Source organism: Diplotaxodon limnothrissa, linkage group LG9, assembly GCF_057381915.1.
Source record: "Diplotaxodon limnothrissa isolate DT_005_m linkage group LG9, D_limnothrissa_male_GT1.1, whole genome shotgun sequence".
Lineage (NCBI taxonomy): Eukaryota > Metazoa > Chordata > Actinopteri > Cichliformes > Cichlidae > Diplotaxodon > Diplotaxodon limnothrissa.
Window position 1 is genome coordinate 18,255,032 of NC_140604.1, and position 21,823 is coordinate 18,276,854.

General features: G+C 38.2%; 3 protein-coding genes across 3 annotated transcripts in view; 1 reads left to right on the plus strand and 2 right to left on the minus strand.

Annotated features, from left to right (window-relative positions):
* The window catches only part of cnksr2a (connector enhancer of kinase suppressor of Ras 2a), an 85,234-nt gene extending 81,476 nt beyond the window's left edge, over positions 1–3,758 (minus strand). The window contains exon 1 of the mRNA XM_085362048.1: positions 3,695–3,758. Within this exon, the coding sequence (XP_085218174.1) occupies positions 3,695–3,758 (64 nt within the window). The remainder of the gene's footprint in view (positions 1–3,694) is intronic.
* An 8,364-nt stretch (positions 3,759–12,122) lies between these two features.
* LOC146625409 (uncharacterized) lies at positions 12,123–16,641 on the plus strand. Its single transcript, XM_085362049.1, has 3 exons — positions 12,123–14,748; positions 15,138–15,255; positions 16,401–16,641. The coding sequence occupies exons 1-3, from the start codon at positions 12,219–12,221 to the stop codon at positions 16,639–16,641; spliced, it is 2,889 nt and encodes a 962-aa protein (XP_085218175.1). The 5' UTR covers positions 12,123–12,218.
* Positions 16,642–18,321: 1,680 nt separating this feature from the next.
* ccl20b (chemokine (C-C motif) ligand 20b) lies at positions 18,322–19,756 on the minus strand. The gene is made up of 4 exons (XM_085362050.1): positions 19,603–19,756; positions 19,395–19,497; positions 18,635–18,709; positions 18,322–18,527 (listed from the first exon to the last, which is right to left on the minus strand). Exons 1-4 carry the CDS (start codon positions 19,682–19,684, stop codon positions 18,476–18,478), a joined length of 312 nt encoding a protein of 103 aa, XP_085218176.1. The 5' UTR covers positions 19,685–19,756; the 3' UTR covers positions 18,322–18,475.
* Between the last annotated feature and the right edge of the window lie 2,067 nt (positions 19,757–21,823).

Consider the following 21,823-nt stretch of genomic DNA (forward strand, 5'->3'; position numbering starts at 1 on the left):
CGTTTTAACATTTATAATTTTTCCTAATCAAAAATGTAAATTAGCATGTGAACAGCAGCCTACCAAGACTGAGTCAGACACATTGATGATACCCTTACAATCCTCATAATCCTTATAAACCTAACACTAGGCCTTGGCGTAGCCCCCACTTTCTGAAACAAGTCTTTCCACATCCATTTAAAGCTACTTCCTTCTGATTTGCTGCCCCTTCTCAGTGGAAGGTTCAAACAGTCTGGGCTGTTGAACATAAATGAAATTGTGACCATGTTTAATATGAGCATCCACCATTGTGACAGAAAAAAGAAAAGCACAATAGTTCCAATTTAATTACAGTTACAGCTGGTTTGGGGTACAGGGGTCTCGAGGGTGAGAAGGGTTAAGACAATTCTTCTTCTCGACCATCAGCGAGTCATTTGTGTTCTGCTCCAGACCTCATTTCTGCTCTGTAAGGTGCGGGGTTAGTGAACCATCACCATTGCAGTCCACTGTAACTGCTGTGAAACCATGCTGAACATGTCAGAGGTGCAAACTGCAGACGTTTTACAAGCTCCTTTATTGCCTCGCTCTAAAACAGAGATTTTGGGTGGAGTGAGAGTTTAATGATAAAACCCTCACTTCTGTTTTAGAGCCCCATAAATCACCGCAAAGCTCGGCTGTGAGCCGTGTTTAGCGTTAAAACATTGACAGCTACCATATGATAGAAGAGTTGATTAACACTAAAGTTAAGAATTATAACCCACTTTAATTTATCAATGACTTAACAAATTGGATGGACCAATTTAAAAAGTCCTGTATGACCTTCATATATTTTTTTGTATTTTAGCCAAAGTGATCAGTTTCTACAAAGCACTTGTCCCTATTGCACCAAAGTTGGCCATTAATTCAAATTAAATTAGTTATTCACATATTAAAGTGATTAATGGACTGGTCTTTAGCGTGGTCTCCTCCTGGCATGTGGTTTTGGGGAAGCTGGGCCAGTATTATTCATGCATTCAGAACCTAAACGAGTTATTTCATGAGAATTAAATGAAAAGTTGAACAAATTATTATTGGTGCAGACAACCTGAGCCTAAAGGGACAGTAACTTTAGAAACACCAAAGCTGTAACTTGTTTACCCTTCATGTTTAGAAGCGATTAAATGATCATACATCAAAACAGAATTTGGAATACGTCACAATGTCTGCAACGAGCTGCAGCCAAAATAAGCCGTCACACTGTGTGGGATCTGGGAAATGCACAGTAGCCATTTCTTTTTGTGTGCAAGAGAGTTTTACAATGCTCACACAGGCCCCTGGGTACAGACCTAATCAGCCCGGCTACTGAATTATGCATGACGATAATCTCTAGTCTGATCACTCCAAGGTATCACCAGCACTCTTATAAACAAAACGTAATTACATTTTTGGATAAACACTCAGGCTTAAAGTTTTGCGCTTGTGTTTAACTTGTGTCTTTTTTTTCTTAAAGATGCTGTTCTGTTGCTCTGTATTCACCGATCTCATTTTAATAGCTCTAAAGTCGACAGGAATTACATCTTTAAAGTTACAACCAGTCTGCAAGAAACAGTGATGTATGTGATTAGTGTGCATGTGGTGCATTGCAAAAGCTCTGCGTGGGTCATAATTAGCAGCCAAAGATGCAGATTTGTTTAACCCAAGGTGCAACGCTTCTTGATTCAACAAAAAGAAACAAAACTTATTTATTAAGGAGCTACTGTCAAAATAAGAGCCTGTGAAATGTTTGCATTAGCATTATAGCTATGTTCAATAGTGAGATAGACAGCATTTTACTGCTTGTTCACACCAAACAAAGTGAAGCCAAAATATCCTAAAAGCACGCACTGTTCCTTTGTGATTTTTGGTACATCATCTGCAACCAGAGTCAGCAGTAACCCTGCGGGTGGTGACGTGATATCGAGCTCGCACCTCCTGCCTGGGCCAAAATGTGAGCACACACAGAGATGCACAAAACAATGACACAGAGGGACGTGATGCTGCTGAAATGCTGCAAAGTTGGTTAAAAATATGTCTCTGAGACAAGAGCTAGAGCTAGAACTATCTAGTGTGTCAAACACAGATCTACTGTATATGCATATTTGCTACCTGATATGTGCCGATATGCAAACTTTCCTCCACAGAACACAGTGGCAACAAAATCCTTTGCGTAACTTAGATAACCAAACGGAGATAGCGCTATTTCTAAGTGTCCCCATTAGTAGGAAGACTCCATATCACATCTGAGTAAATAGTGACACTGAGTCAAGCAGTGACTTCAGAATAAGCTGCAAATGAGTTAGTGAAATAGATTGTTTGTTACATAGGAGCATTTTGGGAATTGTCCCCGGAAAGTCTTTAGGAATCACATTTTTTTTTAAATACAGGTGATTGGTTGAACAAGATGACTGCCACAAGTTACATCCACTGGATAACTTCAACCAGTCCTATGAGCCATATGCGGAGAGCACAGACTGTATATAAGAGATGGATAAATATAACAGTTCTGAAAAGTGAGATATTTGCCAAAGAGCCTTGGCTCATCTGTTATTAGCATGAGAACTGAAAAGCCTGATGGTTGTAGGTGCAAATGATTTCCTGTATCTCTTTATTTTACAGCGAAGAGAGGGAATCTTCCAGTACTGATGTCTTTTGTTCCAGTGGTTGATGTTACAGTGGCTTAAGCTGTATTTTATATTATCCATGAATCAAAGCAGAAACACCCCTCAGTTCCTCAGAAAACACTTTCTGATGAATTCGTAATCTCAAAAGCTAGTTTGGTATTCATTTTGGAAATTGTTGACCCCATTAGATGCAAAAAGGAGGATATAGTAATATAGTAGGGTGGGACAAGTTAACAAGTTGCTACCATTGGAGCGGTTTGCCTGTGTTTCTCAGACAGATTCACCCATCACTCTCCCTTATCACAGGGTGATGGCACCAGAGCTACATCCATCCTCTATATACAGTCTGTTTGCAAAACACTCTGTGACTTAATTCTTGGGAAGTGTTTACAAAAGGCAGATTGGTTGAGCCATCTGCCTGCCACCTTCTATTATGGGCTAACTAACCTCCGAATCATTCAGATCAATGAACCACAGGAGAGCAACACCTAGCGAGCAGTCAGTATATTCTTGCCATGTTTCACAGTTTGGCATCTATCCCTGTCTACCCTCACACCTTACACATGCCTGCAGCTGTGACCTTCACGGCTAGTAGATTCTCACAAGATGTTGATTAGTTGAACTAACAGGTGTGCCATTTGAAACTAAGCAGGATGAATTCTGATGTATTCCCGATTTCGCCTGAAGCAGCCTGAGGAGGTAAGCAGTCGATCTGCCCCCTTTCCCCCTTTCAAAAGTTTCTACACCCGCCCCTGCTCTAAGCAAGGAAGTTTGTTTCTCCTGCTGTCACTCTCTCACACATTACATCATTGCCCACTGATCATCAGGTGCCTGGCTGATGCATCGGCACACACACACACACCTCCCACACAACAAATCAACTTGTCAGCCTCTTATCTCCCCTGCCTGAATGTCCAGTCGTGATCAGAGACAGTATTTGTGTGTGCGGGTCCGTGTGCGAACGCGTTCCAGCTGTGTAATTTAAAAATGAATCGTGTGCATAATACGTGCGCGTGTCTGTATCGTTGTATTTATGTGTGTGTGTGCGTATCTGTGCGTGTGTTTCTGCTGCCCACCTTTCATCCAGTCCACCACCTGGCTTGTGCTCCATTTGCTCACTGGCTCCATCACCAGCGCCATCGAGGAAACTTTGCGCTTACTCTCCGTTGCGCGCAAGCAGTGGCGTTACCCCCAGAACAAGGCTCTGTGAGGCGGGTACACCTCCCGCCCTCCTCCACTCCCCTCCCTCTCTAATTTCCTCCGCAGCCAGGTGACTACTTTTTTTTATTTTTTACTTTGTCCCTCTCTGGTCCTGGTCCCGCTGCCTCAGTATCAGCCCTGTGTCGTCTCCCGTTAACGCAGTGGAGCCCTCAGTGCGGGACAGCCCGGGTGTGTGCGCAGCGGAATCCGGCACATTCCCCTGCTCGAGCCGGTCTGACTTGTGTCGCCTCTCTCTGTTTCTCTTCTCTCCCTTCTTCCCAGTGCGCTAGTCCGCTCCTGCGCTCCGGTGTGTGTGTGTGTGTGTGGTATTGTAAAGAGAGCGAGAGAGAGGAGTGTATGTAGGTGTGTGCGCAGCCGCTCCGTTACCGACAGCAGCAGTGTAGGATAGATAAGTCACACCGGACTTAAAGCCGGCAGCATCTCTCTCTCTCTCTTTTCCAGATATGATTAATCCGTGCACGCGCTCTGTGGGTGGCTCCGCGCGCACGTCAGTGTATTTCCCACCGGAGCGATAGTCATGCAGATATGATTGAGGGAGGAGATATTCTCAGAAGATATTTAATAAGAACGTGTCTTCGATAGAGAGACATTGTGTTACATACAGAGAGAGGGAGAGTCAGCATGGGGTACCTACACACTTTCTGCTCCAGCTGCTGTGTGAGGAAACTTAATGAATCCTCAGCCAACCGCTCCACCTCCACTCCAAAGATCGTTTCACTGCCCCCTCAAACCATTTATCTTTCTCTCTGCCTTGAAATCCTCCATGTAGATGTTGAGCACACACTTGTTTTACATTTACACCATATTTGCTTGACTGGAAGAGTACAAGACCTACACTTTTTTAAATAAGTAAATATAGGTTGTATGTGGGTTAAACTGGAACATTTAAATTAACATTATACAAATTGATTTATAGTCTTTATTTTGACTCTTGCAGCTGTTTCTTTGCAGTGTTCTTAAAACTTGTTCCTGGACAATTTCAGATAATCTTAAAGAGAGTGCAGGTGAGGCTGGAAACACTTCAAGCATGATCTTTTTCCAAGTTCTGAGACATTTCTGCTCCAGACAAATTACAGTAGTGGATTTGTTTAGGGACAACTCCACCAATGCAGAACCAGGAGCAACACAGCCTACATCCTTGCTAATGTGTAACTGAATTAGATTTCTTAGTAAGTAAGTTTATTCATAAGTTTAAAAAACAATTAATAAATATATTGACATACAAAATATATGGGCAAAAGTTTATGTGCAATGCAAGACAAGCTTAAGACAAATCGAACATGAAAGCCTGCTCTAACACTCTAATCCAGTCCTGAATAAGCATAGATACCACCTCAAATAGTGTTGGGATCAGTTATTCTTAGTGGTTTCCATGACTGGTTTTATTTGTCCAAGTTCTCATGTAGCCACATTTATGCCTTCATCGAATTGCAATGTAACTGGTGGTTTCATCAGAGGGCATTTCCAAGAGCACAGAACCTCAATGTGAACTCTTCTGTGTGTTTCCTTAAATAAAGAGGAAAGTCAAGCACACAACCTGGAAAAACAAGTAAGTGAAAACCATCTTCAAATAAAACCATATAAAACTGTAAAACATGAATAGATCTATAAAACCAAAACTTTTCTGGTAGAAAAGCACAGTTAGTTCTGTTACTGGCATCTATGTAGAAGCCAGTGTACTCCGGTCCCAGCCCTTAATTCCATCAGAAAGGCCATCAGGCATAAAATTTCAGTCAAGCATGTGGCTCATAAAGAGATGTTGGTGTGATGGAAGAGGATGCTAGGTATAGGTTGAAATGGGGTGTGATGGAGATAGATGATCCTCTTTGGCGACCCCTACAGGAGAAAGAAGAAGAACTAAAATGCAAGAAGTGCTTAAAACTGAAAAAGGAGAATTTTCCAGAAAGAGTTTACATATAAGTAGGTAAAATCTGTCATGAGGTATTCTTTTATTTCTACCTTTAGGGTGAGCTGATTGCTTTATATCCTTTCTTTAGTTTATCTTTTAGTTTAGTTTTATTTTAACCTTAATACAGATCAGCTGACTGTGACAAGCTTGTGCAGTAAAAATTTAATGTCCTACTCCGGATTTTGCTGGAAACTGGAGGAATTCATTCTTTGGTGTTGTTACTGGAGTCACAAATGAAATTATTAAATCTAATTATTAATTTAGTAATTACATTGTATTAGTGCCAGATATCTACCTACATAACTTTCCAACCCTTTACAAGTGCTGTGCACGCTCATTCCAGCTATAAAGAAGTGCTGGATGATCTGATTCACTGCTGCCTCACCTCCTACTGTAGGCTGACGTTTGCACATTCACTGAAGACAACCAGTGAGATGAGAGTCAAGATTTCGTAACGCAACAGAGACATCTGCTGGTGAAAAGTGTAACTGATGTGGATTAAAAGCGACTTACTGGCTGACTTACTGGAAGCCCGACAAATGAAAGAGAAAAACTGCAGAAGTTGGTGGAAAAATGAGACAAATTAATGTCACCACAAGGAAATTTCCCCTTTTTCAGTTTCCCCTCTTAGTTCTGTCTCATTTGTATTGTTCACACTCCCATGTGTTTACCTAGAAAAATGAAATAGTCAGACTACTGAAAACTGAAAGCACGAGATTGAAATTCATGTAACAACATTATCGGATTAAAATTCTAATTACTTTAATTAATTAAAATACTTAATTACTTACTTACTTGATGATGCCCTTCAGTATCCATCTAGGGAAAACAACTACCTGAGCTTGGGTAGTATTCACCTATACATTCATATACACTTACACACATGACAGAGTCAAGTCACAACGTGTAGGTTTAAGTTTGAGTAGTGACATATTTCTATCATTTGGACCCAGTAAGTGCCAGTGCCTCCTATTAATTTGAGAAGATCTGACCTGAGTAAGTTTAGTATCTTAGTCTTGTGAAACAGCCTCTAAATATCTGGGATGAAGTTCATTAAAAGAGTTTTATCTTCAAAGCAGTATTGTTCATAGTTTATCTTTTGATGCTTTACTGTGAGTTTCTGTTCTGTTGTAAGGTGATAGCAGAATATCATTCAGCTAAGGATCTACAGATTCACACAATGAGGATGAGGAAGTGAAAAGGGGAATATATGCTCATGAAAAAAATGCACACACTAAAGCACTAATGTCCTTCAGTTTAGTTTTGAAAAACTCATGGCTTATCATATTTTATACACACAATACACCCTCATATTAATACACATGTAACATGTGACCTATAATAAAACACAGTATATTGTTATACTATTATATAACCATTTTGAAGCAGCCAAACTGTTGTATGTCAATTCACTTCACTTCATTTTTATTTATACAGTGCCAGATCACAACAATGATTCAAAGCACTCCCATTCAAGATCATCTTCTCCACCATGACCAGTCAGTTTTCAGTGCTACTGCACATTTTTTTAATTATCTCTTGGAGGCACATACACATGGAGAACAGGTGAAAACATACCATGTAGTCATTCTTGTTTTACAGTTAGTGCATTGTAATGTAAAGGAGTTCACCAATTTTCAAGCAAATGCTTCTAAAATTTTCAGAATAATGCTCCTCGACATGCAAGTTTGTGAATATATCATCATATACAAATATATAGCAAATAATAACATACAAAGATATGGAGAAATCCCGTATACAAGGGGAAAGACTTCAAATGAGTATAGGATGCCTACGATCTTTGGACACCCAGTTAGCATTAAAACCGGCATTGATTCTTTCATGGAAATAACTACATTGGCTCAGGCACACTTCCAGAAATTATTGTCTGTGAACACAGCTCACTATGCCATCCACAAATCCAGATTAAAGCCCTATCATGGAAAGAATAAGCCATATGTGATCCAGAAACACCACTGTCTTCTCTGGGCCAAAGCTGGGTGGAGCAAAAGTGCATTTAATATTTTATTTCAAGCTGTATCAGTTAGCCTTGTCAAGCAGCTAACTGATACATGTACAGTGTTTTAGCATAGAATTGTAACAGTGTAGTCCCCGTAGAACACAACAACACATTAAAAGCAAATTAAAACATTAGCGGTGGATGGTGGTTATGAATAACCACTGAAATATATCTACTGTCAATGGAAAGAATTATTTTTGGAATCTGACACCTGTTTTATGGCAGAATATTAATTTTCTTTTAATGAAATAATTTTATATCACTGTTAAATTAGAGGTAAAAGACCTGCAACAGCAGCAACTGCAATGAATTCATAGAGTGAAAATATACAAAACACCACTGTCTGACAGTGCTAAGTAGGCACCATACCCTGGACTGAGGATGGGGGATTAAGTTCCTCAAAATACTGCGATGTCATTGGCAGCACAATATGACAGTGAAAATAAGAGTGGCCTTCATAACTTATATTTTTTTCCACAATCAAAACTCGCATAATTCACTACAAGATCATGACAGGAGCAAGAGTCTGGCCATTCCTCGTCAGGACAGCTCTGGATAGACGGATAACACACTATGACCAAATGAATGTGTGGTACATTGTTTTGTTAAGTAACTGCGTGGCCTTCTCAAACCTGTTTGCTTTCCTGCTATTTTTCATCATTCTTCCATCTCCCCTCATGCCTCTCACCCTGGAGACTTTGGTTCTTTCTTTTGTTTTGGATTTATTGGATTAACTTTATTGGATTATTTTGCTGTAGCCACTTTTCTGTAGCCTCACTGTCAAAACTTATTTTGCTAAACAAGTCTTTTTTCAGCCTCACTAAGTTAATTAAATGTCTTCTTTTCACCTTACCATATTAGAGTAATCTATACAAAAATACACCTAAAATTCCCACAAAATCTGAAATGCCATTATTTAGTTACTAATACTGCTTTGTAGTTTTATTCTTTCTGACTGTATTACATTTAGGTTTAAATGAAAGGTAATATGCTTTCAATGTGGCCTTTTGTTTTTTGTTTCAGTCTTTCTAAAAGCTGCAAGGGAAAGTAAAAGTGTTAGTCTCCAGACATGGACGCCCAAGTCCCAGCATCCCAGCACTACAGTTAAGTTTTTGGTCCAAAAGTCTTTCCATGACACAGTTTGTATTTTTTTTTCTCTATACACCAACACAGCCAGCCATATTACCTCATTACACTGGAACTCCTTTCACTTCCTTCCAATTGGTCAAAAAAGAGACAGAGGGCACATACGACATGCAGATGAAAAGTGTCTCGAGACACAGAAAGCATTTCCTTTAGAACAGAAGGACTGTTTACACCAATGTGATGTCGTAAGTATAAGAATACAGTATTTACAATGAAGATTATTCCTGTTGCTTTAGTTTTAGTTTGATCTAAATTATGCTGAGTATACATACATAAAGTAATAAGAAGTGACATTCTCTAAGACATGAAAATCTGATTTTTGAGGTATTTCCATTTTGTTGTGTTGTTTACTATTCATTTGTATGATTTTTTTTTTAATTCTCAGGATTATCTGTGATATTTAAGCTTACTGTACGACTGTACATTACATTTCTGGTTGGCTGGATTAAGCTTTCCTGCTTGTTATTTTAAAATGGATCTTGGAATGGATGAGGAACAAAGCAATTTAGAAAGAGGAACAAAATGTTGCAAACCAGACATTATTTTCTTGACGCTGAGCATCATCAGTTTCCTTGTTCCTGTTGAAGGATTTTCTTTGAAGACTTGCAGAATCAGCTACAGTACGGCCATATGTATCAGGAGTAAACTCAGAGCTGTTCCTGAAGATAGTTTTTTGTGCTTTCTGAAGGTCTTTAAATGTTCTTCTTTGGACATTAACAGCTTTTTTTTTTACTAATTTTCCTCCCAGTCTTTGTAACCAACTTTTTTTTTTTTGCTTCTGTTTTATGGTTAACTCACTTAACACTGACCTATGACTCATTCAAGGAAGAAAAAGGCACCTAGCTCTGTCTGCACAAAACAGACAACTGAGCAAAGGACTCATTTTAAATTGGTTCTCTGTTACTAGCTGTTACCAAAAAACACAGTTTGTTCCCATTTTTTTAGTTGAATCAAGGAAAACAGTTTGAGTGGCACAAATGGTATTTTTGCACCAGTAAGCAGACTCCCAAAGAGCTACTAGCTGAATACTTGACACATCTCAGCTGTGCAGCATGTCTTTAAAAAGTTAGTAAAACTATGTACAGCCTATGAACAGTATCTAAAAGTCATGTCTGTAAGAAACCGAAAAAAGGGTTGATGTGAAGAACCAATTCTTGAGGAAGAGAAAGCGTGAGACTGGCTGACAAATTAAACAAGAACTGAAGAACTGGACTGAAAATCAGTTGCTACAGGCCTTATGAAATGATGACTGCAGATTTAAAAAATGTGGTTCACATTGTCAGTATGTACAGAGGAGGTCAGGAGAGATACAACAATGAGTGTCTACAGCCATCTGTAAAACAGAGTAAAGGTTCTGTTATGATTTGGGTACCTCAAGAATTTGATCCGTCCTGTAGTACCATACAGAAACATTTTATTTGCAACATTTCATTTTTCAGCATGACAGTGATCCAAAATCCACTGCCAGTGGAGTAAAGCAGTAAAGCAGAATAGAAAAAAACACAGAGTGGAACAGTACAGTCATGCACTGGCCTTTCCAGAGCCTCAAAATTGTTTCTGAAGGCTACTTACATAAGTTATAAAAAAGCTTGCCTAAAAGAGTTTGGCCTGTGTTGAAGTATAAATGTGGTGTGACCAAACATCAACGTTCTATAATTAGGTGCACCTAGTTCCATTTTTCTGGTTAAATATAAAGAACTGAGGCGTGACTCAAGACTGCACACTGCATCATAAGATACAGTGGCTTGCAAAAGTATTCGGCCCCCTTGAACTTTCCCACATTTTGTCACATTACAGCCACAAACATAAATCAATTTTATTGGAATTCCACGTGAAAGACCAACACAAAGTGGTGTACACGTGAGAAGTGGAACAAAAATCATACATGATTCCAAACATTTTTTACAAATAAATAACTGAAAAGTGGGGTGTGCGTAATTATTCAGCCCCCTTTGGTCTGAGTGCAGTCAGTTGCCCATAGACATTGCCTGATGAGTGCTAATGACTAAATTGAGTGCACCTGTGTGTAATCTAATGTCAGTACAAATACAGCTGCTCTGTGATGATCTCAGAAGTTGTCTAAGAGAATGTTGGGAACAACAACACCATGAAGTCCAAAGAACACACCAGACAGGTCAGGGCAATGATGAAATGGTTTAAAACAGGGGTGCCTAATCCCGGTCCTTGAGAGCTACTATCCTGCAACTTTTAGATGCATCCTTGTTCCCACACACCCGAATCAAATGAATGGCTTGTTGTCAGGCCTTTGCCAAACACAATGGCATGCTGAAGAGGTAATCAAACCATTTGATTCAGCTGTGTTGGAGTAGGGATGCATCTAAAAGCTGCAGGATAGTAGCTCTCGAGGACTGGGATTGGGCAGCCCTGGTTTAAAACAAAACATATCCATGTGTTAGAATGGCCCAGTCAAAGTCCAGATCTAAATCCAATCGAGAATCTGTGGCAAGATCTGAAAACTGCTGTTCACAAACGCTGTCCAGCTAATCTGACTGAGCTGGAGCTGTTTTACAAAGAAGAATGGGCAAAGATTTCAGTCTCTAGGTGTGCAAAGCTGCTAGAAACATACCCCAAAAGACTGGCAGCTGTAATTGCAGCAAAAGGTGGTTCTACAAAGTATTGAATCAGGGGGCTGAATAATTATGCACACCCCACTTTTCAGTTATTTATTTGTAAAAAAAAAAAAAATGTTTGGAATCATGTTTGGAATGTATGATTTTCGTTCCACGTCTCACGTGTACACCACTTTGTGTTGGTCTTTCACGTGGAATTCCAATAAAATTGATTCATGTTTGTGGCTGTAATGTGACAAAATGTGGAAAAGTTCAAGGGGGCCGAATTCTTTTGCAAACACTTAAAGCCTGCATACACACCATATTTTGAAGATGTCTAAACTTCTCCAAATCTTCTCCTGGCTACTTTCACTATTTTTTTTTAAATATTAAACTAGTAAAAGGAAAGAAATAACAGAAGTTGGTGGAAAGTGTCAAGTACAACACAAAGATTTCTGGATAGTTCCATCCTAATGTGACACAGCGCATGTCATAAATTTGGAATAAAGAGGTCTTGATGCATTTTTGTATTGGTTGTAAGATGAATAAGATATTTTTGACTCTTTGCAATTAGTTTTCTTGTTGATTCCTTAATTTTTGTTTCTTTATGTTTTTTGTTTTTGGCTTCCCAGGATTGTCTGTGGCAGTTAAATTCAGTGGACTATGGACAGTGGACTATAGTTTGTTTTCTGGTTGTCTGTGTTGAGCTTTCCTGTTTGTTACAAAGATTAATAATGGATCCTGGATTGGAAGAGGAACAAACCAAATTAGAAAGAGGAACAAAATGTTGCAAATCGCGGATTATTTTTTACATGCTGTGCATCATCAATTTCATTGCGCCGGTTGATGGATTTTCCCTGAAGACTTGCAGAATCAGCTACAGTACAGCCATATGTGTCGGAAGTAAACTCAGAGCTGTTCCTGAAGATATTCCCTCAACTGTGACAGGCCTCGATTTAACTTCTAACAGAATTTCAACAATACATGCATCAGACTTCAAAGATCTACTAAATTTGACTAAGTTAGACCTTAATATCAACAACATTTCACAGATAGAAAGCGGTGCGTTTGCCAATCTAAGTTCTCTTGAGACATTAAATCTAAATAATAACAAACTTGTTACACTGGGAGAAAATGTTTTTGATGGCTTGAGTTGCCTCATTGAGCTAAGAATTAATCAAAATCGCATTAAACAAATGGCATCCACATCTTTTAAGTCCATGACAAGTTTAAAACTTCTGGACATTTCTCATAACAAACTGCACCACATTACAAAAGTTCAATTGATATTGCAACATCTGCCACATCTACGGGAGCTGGTAATAAGCAACAATGATTTAACCACTTTTCAGTCATTTGAACTGACAAACAAATCATTAGAACTTCAGTACCTTGATTTGTCGAAAAATCCCCTCGCAGTCTTCAGGATCACTGCCGATGTTTTTCCAAATCTCACCTGGTTTAAAATTGGGAGCCCAGCCAAAAAGAAACAGATGATATGGGACGTGCAAAACAAGACATTTCTTAGTCGTGTTACTACTCTTGACATTAGTGAGCTTCATTTGGGTCTTGGGGACATGGAAAGGTTGTTAGAGTCAGTGAACTCATCATTAACTATTCTGAGAATGAATGCAATGACACATAACCTGACCACACTGATCAACATTTCCTGCACCATCCCAACAATGAGGACTCTGCAGCTTCGAAGCAATAAGCTCAGCTTTGTTAATGCATACTTGTTTAAGTTGTGTATTAATGTAACTGAGTTAGTTTTGACAGACAACAAAATAAAATACATCCATGATGATGCTTTCAGATCCCTTAAAAACTTAAGGATTTTAACGCTGAGTAAAAACAGGCTTCCACTGGTTCCAGCTGCAACAAGGAATCTACCAACTCTTTCAGAGCTGGATCTCAGCACCAATAACATCAGCACACTGGACTGCCATGATTTCACCAATCAGACAAAGCTCAGAAAGCTTTATCTTTATCAGAATTCAATCACAGCTCTGAAACCATGTCTTTTCAAGGATTTAAAAGGATTACAAACTCTAAAATTACAGACAAACCAAATAACTAAATTGAACAGTGCTTTCAAAGAACATTTGCCAAACCTCACACAGCTGCATTTGAATGGAAACAAACTCACTGCTATCAAAAGGGATGCATTTAAAGGCTTGCACTCCCTCCAGAACCTGTCATTACACCAAAACAAAATAAAAGTACTTGAAAGTAAGAGTTTCAGTGGACTGACAAATCTGACCCAAATTAATCTACAAAACAATGATATTTCACAAGATGAACTAAACAAAGATGTTTTCAGTCCTCTGATTAATTTAAGAAGACTTGATTTGAGTGAAAATCACATCAATTACAAGAAAAGTAGAAATTTGCCGGATCCTCCATTTTCTCAGCTGTCCCATCTAGAGGAACTGCTTGTTTTTTCACAACACCACAGGTTGCATAGTTATCTGCCTGGGAACTTTTTGCAAGGTTTGACCAGTCTTTTGAGTTTCAAAGCCAGGAATATCCGTATTGCGTCTCTGGACAAAGACACCTTTGTTTACACGCCACAGCTGCAATTACTTGAACTTTCTTCAAATGAACTTAAAGAACTCCCTCCAGATCTGTTCTTCCCAATTCCAAACCTTAAAAGCCTTTATATATCCAGGACAGCTCTTTACTCTCTAGAGTTCCTTAAAAATGCCAGCCTCACAAAGCTGGAGTTTCTACAGGCAAGACAGAATTTATATTCAGTTATCCGCGAAGAAGATATAATAAAACCCCTACCAGCTCTGACTTATCTGGACCTTCAGGGCAATGGATTCACCTGCAACTGTGATAACAGCTGGTTTCTCTCGTGGGCAATAAATGACAACAAAACTCAGGTTTATGATGCATATAACTTTACGTGCAACTATCCACAAGAATTCAAAAGTAAGAAGCTGTTGGACTTGGACACCAGCTCCTGCTCAGATAACACTGACTTTATTTGCTTTGTTCTCACCACGTGTGCAATCCTATGCTTGATGGTGGTGTCCTTCACTTACCATTTCATGGGGTTGCAGCTGGTCTATGCCTATTACCTGTTCATAGCTTGGCTCTTTGATAGAAAGCACAAAAACAAGAAAACTCATCATCAGTACGACGCCTTTATCTCCTACAACACCCACGATGAGCCTTGGGTCATTGACAAGCTCTTACCAAAACTGGAAGGAGAACAGGGCTGGAGACTGTGCCTACACCATCGAGACTTTGAACCAGGTGAGATGCAAGTTTGAATTAAAGTTAAATATTAATGGCTTGACAAGTGGGATGTCTCTTAAAATTGTGTGTTTGTCGGTATCTCTGTTTAATCCCAACTAAATTATTAGATTCAGGACATTTTCTAGAATGTTTTCAGAAAAATGTAACATCATTTGACTTATGCAGTTATATTTGAAGTGGCAGTTAGTCTCTCTTTTGATTTATATAATTGCACTATCTAACAATTATCTGGAGACAATGAGGGCATGGTGTTAGAAGCTTTTGCAGTCAAATGTGCACTTTCATATGTACTCCAGAGGGTGTCACTATACTACTTTACTAAAAAGCTGAGGATACAAACCTCATGGTTTTATTACTGGCTGTGTTATTTTTCTTCTCCTCATTAGGGAGACCCATCATAGATAACATTACAGATGCTATTTATGGAAGCAGGAAGACCATTTGTGTGATCAGTCGCAAATACCTCGAGAGTGAATGGTGCTCCAGAGAGATCCAGGCAGCCAGGTAACCTGTTGGCGCACCACAAGACTGTAGCAATAACATTAAAATATAAAATTGAAATTGAAAGGTGTTAACAGTGCTTTTATGCTAATGTCAACAGTGACAATGGCACAACCAAAGTTACTCCAAATACAGTGCCATGAAAAAGCATCTGCCCCTTTACTGATTTCTTTTTTCTTCTACTTTTTTTTTTGTTTTGTTTTTTTGCATATTTGTTACGCTTACATGTTTCAGATTATCAAACAACATTTAATATTGGACAAATGTAACCAAAGCAAATAAAAAAATTATTTTTTAAAAGATGATTTAATTTATCAAGGGGGAAAAAAGCTTTCAAACCTACGTGGTTGAGTTCAAAGTTGAGTTCAAATTCACTAACCATACCCAGGCCTGATAATCCCAGACCTGTTAAATCAATAATTTACTTAAACAGAACCTGCCTGACAAGGTAAAACATCTCAAACAGCAATTCAGCATGCAAAGATCCAAAGAAGCTCAAGAAAGATAAGAAAGTCATTGACGTCTGTCAGTCTGGAAGGGGTTATAAAGACTTTGGGACTTCAGCGAACCATGGTGAGAGCCATTATCCACAAAACTTGGAACAGCAATTAAACTTCCCATGAGTGGCCAGCCTAACAAAATTACTCCACTTTTTATTGGGAGTTACAGAATTAGAAATGAGAATATCAGAGAGACAGCTCAGGTTGACCTGTTTGGAGACAAAGTTTGAGAGGCAAGGTTAAGATGGCTTAGGAGGTCACATAGGAGGTTCATGGATGTGAAGCAGGACGTGCTTAACTGCATCTACTATATGTGGCGGAAGAGGATAGGTTGAGATGGAGGCAGATGATCCCCTGTGGTGACCCCTAAAGGGAACAGCTGAAAGAAGAGGACTTGACATTACTGTGTTCCACTATGTGATTTTCTGATCTGTGCAGCACTGTATATGTTACACCGGCATGCTTAAAATTTCATTGATTTTTTTTTTTTTTGCTAGCTTTTAATTTCCTCTTTAATCTGCCATGTTCACAGGTGTTTTATTTTATTCTCTTAAAACATGTTTATTTCATTTATTTTTGTATTATCTTCATTACTTTACTCTTTTAAAGAGAGTACTTATGCATCCCTTTTCTCCCTCTTATCTTTAGTTTCCGTCTGTTTGATGAGCAGAAAGACGTTCTAATCCTGGTATTCATGGAGGAGATTCCCAGCTATCTGTTGTCTCCTTACCACCGCATGAGAAAGATGATAAAGAGGAAAACCTACCTGAGCTGGCCGCAAGTTGGAGAGCACACCGAGCTGTTCTGGGAGAAACTTTGCCAGGCTCTGGAGACCAGAGAAGATCCAGAAGGAAAGATGTTACTTCTCACTGTGTCAACTGTGCCATGAGGAAATTAAAGCAATTTTTTTTTCTCTTTTTTAAAGGTTATAGATTTATTTTTTTATTTTTTTATTCCATGATAATAGTTTACAGTGTTCTGATGTTTCATTATTTTAAAAGTTTTGAGTGTTTCTCCAGCAAATATTTGAAGTTTTACTTACTTACAGAAATGTTGGTTTTAAACAGAACCAGTGAAGCAAGAAAAGATGAAACAAATGTCTATGATAACTTCACTGCAATTTCTTGTTAATCAAAGTATTACAGAGTCAGCATTTTGGTCAATTAAAATGCTGCACATAATTCATTCAATCATACATCGTCTTTTTGCATTACTGAAACAAAGAAGTTTTGCAAGAAGTAAGAGACAATGATTGTCAACTGAATATAACTTACATAATAAATAACTGAGAATCATAATGAATATATAAGAATATCTTACTATATCTATCGTAGATAAAGGACACATATGTATAATAAATGCAAACAAAGCCTTTTAAACAAGTCTAAAGTATAATATCTCTCTTGGTTTAATTACTAAGCTTGTTTAGTCACTGCTGATACATAACAATGGAAAATCACATTTCATGCACTGTAAAAGTAATTTCAGTTCTTTTCAAACTTTATTTCAGCCTTCCTCATTAAGATGTCTGTCGTTCTTTGGCTTGTGTGAACTTTGCACCCTCTACTTATGCCAGCGTTATTAGACAGGTGGTTCACCCACAGGTTTGTTTATTGAAGAGTTAGGTAGTTAAAGTTAAGATAACCCATAAAACCATCCTGCAACAGATGTACCAAGCTCAGATACATTGGAATTATCCAATTAAACCACTATTTCTCTAATAGGTAACACATTTTGTCCATCTATGAGTGCCTCCCCACAGTTACTAAGAAACAAAGTTTGTTAAATTAAAATCATATGGATAGTAAGACACAAACTAGTGACTGACAAGATATAGTCATAAGAAAAGTGTTCACTGAGATCATAGAGTGAGGCAACTAAAAGGCTATTTTCCCATTGTCTATGCAACAAAAGGCATCACCCCTTGCTGGCCATCAGAAAGAAAGCAGGTTTATAACTCTTCTACAGTGGCTCAATTTTTCAGACTTCACAGTCTATGTGAATGAACTGAACTTAAACATATCCCTTCATTTGTGATCATATTCCTTCCATTCTGAATATTTTGTTCTATGAATAATTACATTAAATAAAGAACATCTTTAATTTGTATTCCAGTTATACAACAGGAAAAAACATTGATGTTCTTTTTCCAATGTTTAACACTAGGATTTAAACCTTTTAAACAGAGATGTAACCTTATAAATATGGTATTGTACATATTTATCACTGTTTGCTAATCCCTGTCAGCTAATTTCTTTTTATTTAGGATCCTTTTGCAGCGTGATTAATTCTTTTTTTTTTTTTACCCGATGTAGAACAAGGACAAAAATTTGACAGCATGTGGTTGTTTGTGGAGTCCATACAGACAGACATGTGTTTTTATCAAATAACTCTTTTAATAAATTCTCTGACAAATATTAAATACAATAATTATCTCACACTTTCTGAAAATACAGGGTTTTATATTTCATCTTCTTCAGAAAATAAATCAAACAATAATACATATAACAAAATAATAATATTTTACATTACTTTAAAAAAAAGCACAAGTTTTTTTGTTGTTGAAGCACTAAAGCTTATAGCTCACACATGTATTAAGAATACTACTCTTCCCTGTTTATAAAACAGAATAAATAAAAGGAAAGGTCACACAACAAATTATATTTATGTGTAGATTTACTATTATGATAATATTAGTGCAGATAAGAACACTTAAAGAGAGTTTAAGATGCATTGTTGTTAGAATTTTCTTTGTTGGTCTTCCGCTTCTTTTCACTGCAAAAAACAAAATCAATGAAATAAGATCAGTTTGACTCACTGAGCAGCTGAGAGTGAATATAAGGCACAGACAAACAATACACCACAGGGGCATTTATACTTACTCATAACACTTCATCACTTTCTGGGTCAACGGCTTTGATGGATCGGCACACACAAACCTTCCCGGAGCATGAAAACTGTTGGGAAAGAGGATGAAAGCAGTCATTTACCCTCAAGATACAGTTTCTCTCGATGGAGTTTCATTCCAGTGTGTTAGTTTGATTATTAACTGCAGAGCGTCCTGAACTTATCGTGATTGATTTTTAGTCACGGATTAAATGCTGTTTTGCTATTTAGATACACAAGGTTTAGTCCGTCCGAGAGAGCGCAAATGCCAAGCACACACAGCCATTATCTTTTCACCACAAGGTGAAATGTGCAGATAAGATATGTTACACAGAATTCATAACCAGACACCAGGATGAAAGATTGGCATTAGCTCTTGCTGGTTTTTGTACATGTGTATCACATTACTGGTTAAGTTTCCTATCTATAGTCTTTCCTTGAGAATACCACTACTTAAGTTGGCCCACATAAACTGATTGAACAGATATTTATGAGCAGTCTTAATTCATTCCCTAAACTTCTTAAATGTGAGCATTTCTCTTTTTATGTAATAATAATACATTTGATATATAAACTTTTCCATAATCTAAAATCTTTGTACAGAGTAAACACTACTCAAAAACTAGAAAAATGCACAACTTGCTTAAACTTCAACTTGACTACTTCTTAGCGTTTTAGTTTGTTAGATGTCTTATTTCCTCATGAATCTACCTGCTTTTATCATGCTACACTTCCATATAAACCGTTATAACTTACATGATGGCGTTGATGTCACAGGCGTTATTGATGTTCTGAATGGTGTAACCCAGAATCCGTTTGCAAGGAGGCTGACGATTGGAGTACCTCAGGCAGCAGCTCGCTGTAAGCACACACACGCACAAAGAATCCACTATAAATCACACTTTTAACTTACTACTGGCAATATTAGTGAAAGTGCATTAAAATATTAACTAGTATGAAATACCTGATTGTGCGCTGTCAAAAAAGTTGATGATAATGACGAGGGAGCACAGAGCTACCATGAGACACGTTTTCCTGCTTGCCATGGTTGATGAGCCAACTGAGAGCGTTCACTCTGCCTTTCTGTGTCTGACGCTGAAAAGGTGTAACACCTGAAGGCGATCAGAGAGAGTGTGACAAGTGCTACTTGGTGATCACTCCTTTAAGTAGGCCGACTCTCGGAATTTCCCGTCGGGCAGGATTGTGTAATCCTTTGTGTCATTGTTAAAACACTGGAAACAGAGCAGGAAATAGAAAAAATTCCAGCTGGCCCTGACATGGGAGGAAATAAAGTTTAAAAAAAAAAAAAAAAAAAAGTTAAACATTGGCAGCCTGAACTATGAGCTTGGCTGGCGCTGGACTCATGTGCAGACTGATTCCCTGAAGAATGAATTCCAAGTGAAACCAGATATCAGTAAAGTACATTTTTAAAGCAGTATTATGTGAATATATGTCATATTCTATACAATTGGAATTAGTTTTTGAAACCAAATGAGTCACCTCCTGGTAGGCATGATTAATAATGCAAATAAACATTTGCATTTTTGTTGTTTTGTTTCTTACCTGTTCCTGCTTAAAGCCTATAGCACTGCTGGATCTGGAGTGGTCTATAATAAGTCAAGCAGCTTAACTCGTATTTCATTCAAGGGAGACCTGAAGAGAATAGCAGTCTTGTAAGTTTTGTACAAAATGACAGAGAATCTGCTGGGAAACCTACTACAAGCAATTCGATTTTGAACAATTTGGAGGGTTTTTTTTACTGTTATAACAAGTCATTTATTAGGCCTCAGTTAGACAGGCCTATTGGGTTGTGAAAGCTTGCTGGAGGTTGTTAATAGTCACTAGGTGAAATTGGTCGTAAAAAGGGTGCTAGACCAAAAACGTCCTTGCGATTGCTCGTGGTTGCTAATACACTGCCGCAGTAGTTTGCATGGAACCCAGTGAAAACAGATATCTTGTCATGCAATTATTCACTAACTTACCACCAAGTGGTTGTAAAACGTAAAAAAAATTGCAGCCACTCGTCAACTGGACTATGCGGTCACTGTCTGGTCAATAGACCTGCATGATTGCTCTCAGACACCATTTTGGTAATCCCCAATCTCCAGTAACTACTTGGAACCGTTCCAGGGATACTTTTCCATGAAATCAGTGGTTGCCGGGCAGTCATGTAGTCTCAGTCACAGGTCACTGGTCACTAGGCCTCGTGTCTCAGGTGAAGTGGAAATCCAACGTCCTTACACTGCCTTTGTTGATTTTTTTAACGGTAAGATCAAAACTTCCCTCAAAACTAAGAATGTGGCTTGAATGTTTTATGAAGTCTAACAACTTCCGACCAGCTATTAAACAATATTAAAGCTAGGCAAAAAGGCAATTTTGAATCCTTTAAGCCTCTTGACCTCATTACCAGCTATTCTGAGCAAAATGCTGATAAGGCCAGCTTGCAATGCCGTTTAACTGCAAGCAAACGATTAGTAGTTTATCAGTGAATATTAGCATCTTGCTATCTAAAGACAAAAATGCTTTTTTGTGGCACTAGTAGAATGCTACTGCTGGGGTTGAATGAAATTCAGCCAAATGACCAAAACTACAGTTCCTCTAGTGGCCACTTGAGGTTAGTGTCAAGAGCAAGTATCAGCCAGCTGTTGGGTTTTTCCACTTAGCATATTTTGTTAGATTGCTGCTAGCCAAATTTAGAACATCTATAATCACAGTTAATTAAACCTTGTTAACAAGCTAGCACACTGGCATTAGGTTATTGTTTCCCATATCTACCCCTTTGTCTAAAAATATATATAGCCACACCCAAAATCCAAACATGAAGCCTCAAAAAAGAGAAAAAATAGGCTTTTGTGGTCAGGAACAAGGGTGCTATTGTTGCTCACTGTAAGCTGTATTTAACATCTGAAATACTTTAAGTAGGCTATAGTCTGTCTTTTTATTAAGACTGAGGTGGAAACGATTAATTATGACAACAAATTGCTAAACTTAACTTTGACTTAAGTCTGCACTCAAATTGTATGAACTGTATGAATTAATGCAACTTAAGCCCTTTGAGCTGTAGTTCTTTGTTTTCCTCATTTTTGCTGACAAGTTAATTAGTGACTTGCTCTCACTCACTTGTGAAAGGAAGGCATGTGAAAGGAATGTGGGGAGGTTTTGTTTGTGTATCCTTTTTCTGTGAC

Excerpts from the sequence above, each read along its gene's own strand:
- ccl20b (XM_085362050.1), bottom strand. The coding sequence starts at position 19,684 with ATGGCAAGCAGGAAAACGTGTCTCATGGTAGCTCTGTGCTCCCTCGTC. Across the intron at positions 18,710-19,394 it reads TGTGACATCAACGCCATCAT|TTTTCATGCTCCGGGAAGGT; the intron begins GTAAGTTATAAC and ends CTTTCCCAACAG. Across the intron at positions 18,528-18,634 it reads AAAGTGATGAAGTGTTATGA|TGAAAAGAAGCGGAAGACCA; the intron begins GTAAGTATAAAT and ends TGTTTTTTGCAG.
- LOC146625409 (XM_085362049.1), top strand. The coding sequence starts at position 12,219 with ATGGATCCTGGATTGGAAGAGGAACAAACCAAATTAGAAAGAGGAACA. Across the intron at positions 14,749-15,137 it reads CCATCGAGACTTTGAACCAG|GGAGACCCATCATAGATAAC; the intron begins GTGAGATGCAAG and ends TCTCCTCATTAG. Across the intron at positions 15,256-16,400 it reads AGAGAGATCCAGGCAGCCAG|TTTCCGTCTGTTTGATGAGC; the intron begins GTAACCTGTTGG and ends TCTTATCTTTAG.